The 9,419-nt window shown below is 46.5% G+C and overlaps 1 protein-coding gene across 3 annotated transcripts in view; it reads right to left on the bottom strand.

Annotated features, from left to right (window-relative positions):
* Positions 1-431: 431 nt before the first annotated feature.
* Positions 432-9,419, bottom strand: part of PDE6C (phosphodiesterase 6C) — a 42,176-nt gene continuing 33,188 nt past the window's right edge. The window contains exons 20-22 of one of the 3 annotated variants that reach the window (XM_032952120.2): positions 8,865-8,948; positions 7,672-7,819; positions 432-6,673 (exon numbers count right to left, since the gene is read on the bottom strand). In XM_032952120.2, coding sequence (XP_032808011.1) covers positions 6,606-6,673; positions 7,672-7,819; positions 8,865-8,948 — 300 coding nt within the window. In that variant the 3' untranslated portion in view covers positions 432-6,605. The remainder of the gene's footprint in view (positions 6,674-7,671; positions 7,820-8,864; positions 8,949-9,419) is intronic. The other 2 variants (XM_032952121.2, XM_032952122.2) reach the window with 2 other exon arrangements.

Here is a 9,419-nt window from a genome sequence, read left to right as displayed (position 1 = left end):
AGTAGACTTTGCTGCACTACACTCTGTCGGCCAACACGAAGCCCTGCCGCTGAAGCTTGTTGGTGGTAACCTACCCAAGCAAGTACTTCGTCTTGCCTACGGCGGGGTGAATAGCAACGTAGAGAAGCACTGTGCTGCACCGCATATCCAAGTTTGTCCGCCAATAACAACACTCTGGGCCTCCCCACCTCCCACTGCTGAATGTGGTGCGATGCAAGCAACCTGCCCTCCACGGCTCAACTCTGCTTCTCATATTCGTTCATTGGGCCACCATTTAAGCAAGCGCCCGTTTTAAGAGCCGTGTTCGTCACCGAGTGGACGCAAACTGTGGAGGTTACGGAGGCCAATAGGCGTCCGTACCTTAACATAGCACATTCTTTGCACAATTGTGATAAATGCCTTCGAGGGTAGAAAAACAATGACGTGCAGCATTAAATTAACATTTTGTTTTTATTTAGCGTAATGGCATTGCCGTACATGTGTACCGGGTGATGCGTGTAACTAAACGTTCGACGGAATTGATATAAACGTAACCGGTGCATCGGCGCGCTCATCGCCATGATCGTGAGGTCAGTTGACGAGTCTCACTACGAAAGGGACCCTAAAGTAACAGCTCGACTGCGAAACCACCTTTTCGCCAGTATGAAAGTATAGAAAATAAAAACAGGTGTAGGCCAATCAGTTTCAAAGACGATGCGTATACAGGGTGTTTGAAAATGATGGACCCAATTTCAAAGCAGTATATTTCACGACGGCAACATGTTACAATTACACAAAAAGTTACAAACGGTTTAATGGGTTATTAAGTTTTACTAACCATTTTATAAATGCTCTATGTGCCCTCCACCTGCTGTACGGACAACATCGAGACGATAGTTGAATTCGTCCCAAACGCCTCTCAAAGTGTCTTCTTCCACTGAAGTCACCGCTGCCGTGATTCTGTTTCTGAGGTCATCCAGATTAGTCGCTAAAGGTGGCACAAAAACACCACGGGTCTTTGGCGTATCTCCACAATAAAAAAGTTGCAGGGTGTGGTGATGTCTGGGGATCTTGGGGGCCAAGAGTGTAGCGCCAAGTCTTGGGGTCCCGTGCGATCTATCCAAGGTTGAGGCAGTATTGTCTTGCGAATGACTGAGGCTAGGGGCTGTTTGTGCGCTGGGAGAGGCATCTAGCGGTCATCATATGAAACTCTATGCCCCGCCCTCTCTATGCCCCGCCCTCTCTATGCCCCGCCTCTTTCAAGTGGTAAGAGTTTCATTTATGAGCGGTTCGTGGTTGCAGACATATAGCGATTTCAAATCGGGTCCATCGTTTTAAAACACTCTGTATTATCGGAGCATGTTCGTTTGTATGTTCACCACAAGTACGTGTGGTTAATGCTCGACTTGATTCCTTGCGAAAGGTATCTCTTTGTTGTTTGAACATCTTAACACCTGTTGTATTGCCAGGAAGCGTAAAACCTATTCTTGTTTTTTTTTTCGCAATCGTGAACTAAGCAGTGCGCACGATACGGCGACGATGATGGCGACTTGCAGCCACGTCAACGGTTGTCGGTGCAGTTCTGAGTCCCAGCGGCTGGGGTCGGAGCCAGCGCAAGCGTCGGTGTGCAGCAGAGTTTGGGCCAATCCGATCCACACCGGTGTCAGGGGATGTATGTTTATCCTATGGGAAATAATATTCATTTCCCTTAGGCAGACAATATTCAGGAATATCGGTTGCCCTTCCAAATGTGTGTGTGTGTCCCCCTTATGTTTTGTTACAATATAATATTTCTTTGCACATAACCTGAATATTTTTTTGGACTAAAACCTTCGTTTTAAGACCACTTTCCCAAATGCGTGAAAGTCACTCAGTTTTCTTTCAGTGTGGTTTTACTTTCTCACGCCATCTGTTTGGTCCTAGCCTTGTCGAACCAATGTAGCACTTGACACTAGCCCCAACACCCAGTTGTAGCCATGGTATAATAATCGTTGAACATTGCACACGTGACATTTAATTCCAGTCTTTCAAACAGGCTCTCGATGTGAAATGCAGCTCTTGTTACAGCCGTCACAAAGTGTTCCGTATCGTATGGCACCCACAGAGTATTCGAGCGTAAACTGATTTGCGTTTTCATTACCAACGATGTGAACCTCAACCGAACGCAGCCTCTTGAAACCCTTTACATAACGCGCGCACGTTTGCGATGGAAGTGACAAGCCGATTTCGAAAAGTCCATCCCCCGCTTTACTCGCGTGAGCCAGTGTGCCTCGATATGCCCAAAGCTCTGCTGCGGGAATGATAGCATCCTAAAAAAAAGCAACCTTCGGTTATTTTGTTTCCTCTAAAGTTTCAACTGTCGCATTTCAAACGTTCAGACGTGTAGTCCTGAATCAGCACCCCCCGAAGCAGCAGACTGGTAGTCAATTCTATCACACGCACACACCTAATCAAAACAACGATACAAAAACCCAGCCGATTTTTCGATGCAGTTGCAAGTAAACAGAAACCTGCGCCTCACGCAATAAAACAACGGGAATACAAAATGCATGTGGCTTCATAGGGGGTGTGGTGAGTGTTCGGGATTGTTACCTGTTCCATACATTTGGGAAGCGTAACTCTTTTTACGTTAGAGATTTCATCGCAGTGCCATCGACGGCGTTGTGGTTTTCAGATCTCGGTCATCAGGGATCATGGAACCAGAACCGGAGGCCGACCCTAGAAACTCCCCATGGGGGCAGCCCCAACGTTTCGCGCTTTTTGAATAGGGCCCTACATTAATAATGCTAACAATGTATTGCATTCATACTCTTTGGTTCTTTCGGTAAAGTCACGTAGGTATAAAATAAAATAAATCACAAACATTTTTTTCTACCTACGTAACTTTACCGAAATAACCAAAGAGTATGGATCCCTGCAGTCACGAAAACATAAAATCTAGAATGTAATGTATTATCTGGCCAAATCGGTAGAAAAAAAAATATTGGGGTCTCAAGGGGGTGGTGAAGGGGGGGGGGAGGTGCACCCTCACCCCCCCCCCCCGCTCCCACCCCCACCCCTTGATCCACCACTGACCAGAACAGGCAATTAAGACAGCACACTTTGCAGGATTCGCCCAAGACTGTGTTTACGCCAAATAAATTTGGTTTTGTTTAGTACGGGACGCATGGAGGACTGCTCTATCTCCGGGGAATTGGAGTGTCTGTAACCAAAAGTATTTTTTCAACTTTATCTCAAAAGTGTTGTTCCTAAAGACAGTGCCGATGGTTCACTTCTCACTCGGTGGAGAAATGCCTGAGATGCATCACCGTGGAGTTTGCCTCACTGCTGGTCATGGGATATTCTGGAAGAAGTTTTCTCAAACAACGTATGTTGAACTTCTTTTGTACCGTACGTAGCCAACAGTACTCATCGACACCATGAGACATGACTAGGTTTTTTTTAGCGGACGATGCCGCACAGCTGTCTTTGATGCATTTGCCGGTCGTACCGCGCATCGTTCCGCACAATTTCTGACGTTTTACTCCGCGTGCAGGGAGCTTCCTCTGGAACTAAATGGCGCAGACTGCATTCTTCCTGAATTTAAATAAAGATATAAATATAAATTGCTTGTCAGCTTCGATGTAGTCGCTCGGGTTCACGAATGTACCTGTACCTGACACCATAGCAATCATTGAAGACATGGTACAACAGGGACTGAATCCTGATGTACCAACTTTGGTGAAGCACTGCCTTACCAACAGTTACTTCAACTGGAATGGTACATTCTACAAACAAAATGAAGGTACCACTATGGGTTCTCCCTTATCACCAGGGGTAGCGAATGTTTTCATGGAGAAATTTGAAACACATGCCATCCTAACATCCACCCTTCGTCCTTCCCTGTGGAAGAGATACGTAGATGACACATTCGTCATCTGGCCACATGGCCAGCCAGCACTGAACCAGTTTTTCAACCACATCAATTCCATACACCCATCCATCAAATTCACCATGGAAGTGGAAAATGATGGCAAGCTACCATTCCTGGACGTTTTGATCAAGAGGCCTGATGGCTCGTTGAGACATTCCGTCTACAGGAAAACGACCCACACAGATTCCTATCTAAAGCCTGACTCCCACCACCATCCGGCCAAGAAGAACTCCCTCATCAGAAAACAAAGCCATAGGGCCCGTTGCATCTCCGATCAGCGCCACCTAGTCAGTGAACTGGAGCACATACACCAAGCCCTCAAGATGAGTGAATACTCAGACCGCACAATCCGCAAAGCTGTAGCCCCAACCATGGGGAGACAACCATCTGAGGACCCAATCAAAACCATCACCTTGCCATACATCTTAAACAAACACAAGATCCAGGTCCAATTCAATACAGTAGACAAAATCCGTGATTTGATCCCATCTGTGAAGGATGTCATTCCTTACATGCAATACCCTGGTGTCTACAAACTAAGTTGTGTCTGCAGCAGCAGTTACATTGGGGAAACGAAACGACATGTCTCCGACCATGTTCGCGAATACAAGGCAGATTTGAAACACGGCAGAACCAATACCTCTGCCGTAGCTGATCATTGTTATAGCGCAGTGGGCTAGCACGATATTGTTTTTTCCGAGACAAAGGTACTCTGCAAACCTTCGGGCTACCATCAAAGATTTGTCCATGAAACCATCCAGATATATAAACACAGAGACAATTTCAACCGAGAAGATGGGTATAAGCTGATCAATCATTGGAAGGACGTTATTAACCAAGAAAAGTCGTTACTTGCTGTGGTGCGTCCATTCTTCCCTGCCGTTTGGCTGTTATCTCCGACTCTCTGAGTTGCATTGCCCTGTTAGGTGCCTCTGCATTCACGGGCTGGGGTCTCACTAACATGGCCACCTCTGCTCCCTTAGCCTAGATCTATCGATGGTTCTGGTTGCGTGATGGGCTTTGTGTCTCACTGGCGCGACCACCGTTGTGGTGGTTCTCTTGCGTGGACGCGCTTGCCTCACAGCACAGTTGGCAGCGCCGCAGCTTGTGTTACACATAGACATGACATTCACTTACTAATCCCCCTAATCTCTCTGCCTAATCTCTCCCATCAACATAGTGCCAATCTTCCATTAACACGGCTGTTGTGCGCATATGCGGGGATGACTCTTATGTGGCGACGGAAGCTCATTTCATGCTAATCTCTCTCCCTAATCTCTCTTTCCCTAATCTCTCCCATTAACACAACTGACGTGCTTGCGTCTGGGGATGGAATTCCTTTCCAGCTCAGACCCCGCTTGCTTGCCCATCACCACATATATAACCTCTTATTGTAACAGCTCTCTCGCTGGTTCAGCGGGTCCACTCTGGATTATTTTTTCCGCCTGAGGACAACCGCTTGTGTTGCGATCGAAACGTCGTGATATATTATTTTTTGCTTATTTTATTTTTCTACCTACATGTTTAAATAAAGATGCCGGCTGTTGACGGAGTTTGAAATAACATCGGACGACCGACATCAAATGGAAGAAGACCCTACTGCATGCTTTGCCCCTTTAAAAGCACTCCCATAAATGTCGTGCTGTCGGTGAGTGTGCACTGTCTATGCATCTGTTTTTTTTTATTAATTGAGCATCTGTAGGTGGCCACCACTGCCGCAAGCTTAGAATCGCATTTAATTTTTAGTATTTGAAACTTGAATTTGTGACCCATTAAACAAGATTGGCTTGATTTATCGGAGAGCGGATGATTACGTATGTGCCTCCCCAGCTGCTGTTACCTCATTGCTAATGTGTTTTAAGTAAAGCAGGGGTTGAGGCATCCTTTCCTTACCGACGGCGGAATAAGGTCTTTTCAAATTACCTTCGGCGTGCCACAGATCAGGCTTGGAATGAACTCATTACCTGTGTGCCCAGAACTACCTGTACCTATGTATGTGTATTGAACACATACATAGGTACAGGTGCTAATCGGTGGTGCGGGGGAAGGACAACAAACTAAACATGAAAAGGAGTTTTGAAGAAATGAGATTTCAATCAAGATTTAAAAGTGCATGGTTCCAGTGGCTTCCTAATAACGGAAGGAAGAGCATTCCAGACGCTCCGCAGAAGCGCATCTGAAAGCGCGCGGTGCTGTGACCGTTATTGTTTGACTATCCAACAGCCGCTGCGAGGATGACTGGAGTTTGAATGATGGTTTATGTGCGTTGACGAGATCGGCAAGGTAATCGTGGTTCATTTGTGGCAAGCACTAATGTGTGTAAATAGTGCGACCTTAAAATTTATTCGTTCAAGACTATGGGTGACCTACACGCGTGAAACTTAGAAACACAGTTGTTGTTACCGGGTTGAAGATTTTCCCCTTTGGTACGCGATTTTAGTGCTGCTAAGATGCCCTCATTGACGCGAACAAATATTTTTTTTGCGGGCCGTTATGAATACGGTAGGCTTCACGTGGCTGCGGGCAGTATGATGTGAAGTCATGGGTCGTAGTTGGTCTATTGGGCTGTAGCTTCCCCACCCCTGAAGCAGCAAAGGTTTACGGGAGGTTGTTTCTACAGCTGCAGAGTGTGAAGCACAAACACACGCACACACTGCTGCAGGTTTGGGAGATTAAGTTCGTTGCAGGTTGGCGGCGAGACGCCTCGGCGGTTTCACACGATCACGCAACTCTTCGACTTGGGGGGTTCTTCACAGCCGCCGTTGGTAACCGTTTTGCCTGCTAAAACAAAAGTGCGGAAAAACGGTTAATAAGAAAATAAGCTTTAAGTGTGATATTCATTGAAATAATAGTTGTTTGTACGGAAAAAAAAAACTTGAGCAAACGTATAGCTTCTCAACAGCTCGTTCTAGTGGAGGCCACCTTCCGCCAGCAATTGCATGAGCATGAAACTGCAGGCTTGCACCTTTACCCTACGACACGAGGAACAACCTATGGGGCACCTAACTGGACCCTAACTAAAAAACATCAGAATGTTACAAGTTCTCCAAACAGGAATGGAAAATATGATTTTTTTTCACATAGATGCCCAGTAGGGGCAGGTCAGAAAGTTACAATTACCAACAAAGATAGGTGTACAAAGTGTAGGAAATGTAAGCAAATCACAAAACAAATATATAAGTTCAAATTGCACGAGTACATAAATTCCCAAACTTGGGCAAGCCAGCAAAGCAACAGCAATAATAGTCCCAGACCACACCAAGACAACACATTCCCTCAATAAAAAATGCACATTATAGTTTAACTATCGATACATGGGTAAGGATGGAAGTTACAAATCACAGGATAGATGTCGTAGTGTGAGCAGTGGGGAAATATGTCATGGGTCATTGAACGTGACAGGACCCGACTGAAATGAATTCCCTATTCCAGTGTTCTTCATTGCAAGGCCCACGGGCCACTGGTGACCCCTGGTGGCCTTCCTGCGGCCCCCCGATAATTAAATACACAAACGTGAAAAACACCACATCATTGTGCTGCTGCTGCTGTGAAACCCAATGGTTTCAAATGTGTGGCAGCCCTCACACTGATGCTGTCTTACCGGCACAAGTGCCTGCACCCACCCCCACCCGACTCTGAAAATGAGTGAAGACCGCTGCCCTATCACGACCGCCCCTTCCAGCAATAGCAACAAGGGGTGGGGAGTAGGGGGCGGGGGGAGCAGGGGGGGGGAAGGGTAGGGGGGGGGCGTGGTGGTGGGGGGGGGGCGGCTTCATCACCTTGCACGGTCTCCGTCTGTTTCTGCTTCGCCTCCTCCAACTGCTTGCACTTTGCGTCGTACTCGTCCGCGAGTGCTTTCCAGTGCACGCGGTTGTTCTGCAGCCCGGCGTACATGGGCGTTATCTCCGGGTGGAACCTCGAGAATTCCTGCGATGCGCACAAATCGGAGGGCGGTGGGGGGGGGGAGGCGCGGACCGCGGAGACCTTTGTTCGCGAGAACGTCTACAATGCAACATAGAACCGCCGTGGACATGTCATTATTCCGACACTGAACACATTATTTGGTGATGTTGCTTTGGCTGCTGCTCCTGCTGCAGCGGTGCACAAGCATCTATATATATAATAAAGGGAAATTTGTGAATATGTGTGTCTGTTATAAATGTTTAGCATACTTCCCAACATGCAACAAATTTGAAATGTGGCATGTGGGTAGTTTCCAGACTGTACACAATGCAAAAAGTATAAAAAAGTATAAAAAATATACTTTTGTATTTTGGGGTGGGGGAGGCGCAATAATGGATATATTTTGCACGGCAAGTGAGCGGTGACGTCACATCTGTGATGTCACCCGCATGCGGCAGCGTCACGCAGTGTGCCTGCTGACGTCACGCATCCCCCCCCCCCCACCCTCCGCGTAGGCCGTGTATTAATCCAAGACAAGAATCCAAGTCTCAGGCGAAGCCGGGTAGTAAAGCTAGTAGTTAATAAAAAAAAACCTCAACATAACACTCTGGCCTTAAAAGGAAATAATATATAAGAGGTAACGTTTCAGCCAATGGCCCGTCTTAACGTGCTCTGAAGAAGGGTCATTTAAAGAAATATCACCTATTGTATATTTTTTCTCTTGAGGCCACAATATTATTGAAGAGGACGTTGAGTTTTTGTTAATGTATACTAAATTTTGGCAATAAAGGGCTGAGTCAACCCCACTAACGTGATGTGAACTCGCATCCTGCTGATTGAGAGCTGCCACGTGCTCACACCACTGTGCCACGAGGCCCAATGTCATGACTTCTGCAAGCGCGAAATGATGACAAAATTATGACGGACGAACGGATGGACAGACGAACGGGCATGAGGACCGAGATGGACAGAGGAATGGGAATTAGGACAGACAGGCAGATGGACGGACGAAGCTAAACCATAAATGATTCCAGGCAAATCTGGAAATCATTACAAAGCGATCTCTTGCCTTGTACACAAAGGTGCAGACGAAATCGATGAAACCGCACTGCAGCTTGGGAAGTTCAACTGCCTTGTTTCTGTCCATCATGGGCTGATGAATAAAAAAAATAATGCAAAGAGGGAAAAAAATGTTCATATAAATAGCACTTCTAAGAATGTCCAGCCTGCATTGCCAACAATAACCAATGAGCCCCTTTACCTCCCCTCTGCGGCTGTTGTTTCTGGAAGCATATGTCAATTGGAGGGGTAATGGGGAAAATTGGGGTGGTATGAACACAATCGTGAATCACGTGAGCACACCCGAGCGGCGAACTGTGAATTGCTTGCAATTGAGACGTTAACGTCTCACTCGTAAAATATGGTGTGAAGAGCCAATTCTACACCACTGTTTAGCTGAACAATTTACAACTCAGAAATCACTTCACGCGTGCAGGGGAGTGTTTCTTATTCGACTGCCAGCGTCTAAATTAAACGAGTTATTTGGTGATGACAACGTTTTTTCGGTTAGATCGCGTAAATGTAAACGTGTCGAAAACCCGCCTCCAACCAAACGCACCTTATT

Source organism: Petromyzon marinus, chromosome 11 (genome assembly GCF_048934315.1).
Source record: "Petromyzon marinus isolate PM22_M1 ecotype Great Lakes invasive population chromosome 11, UKy_Petmar_22M1.pri1.0, whole genome shotgun sequence".
Classification (NCBI taxonomy): domain Eukaryota; kingdom Metazoa; phylum Chordata; class Hyperoartia; order Petromyzontiformes; family Petromyzontidae; genus Petromyzon; species Petromyzon marinus.
The sequence above is the reverse complement of the archived record's forward strand: the minus strand, read 5'-3'. Positions and strand labels throughout refer to the sequence as shown.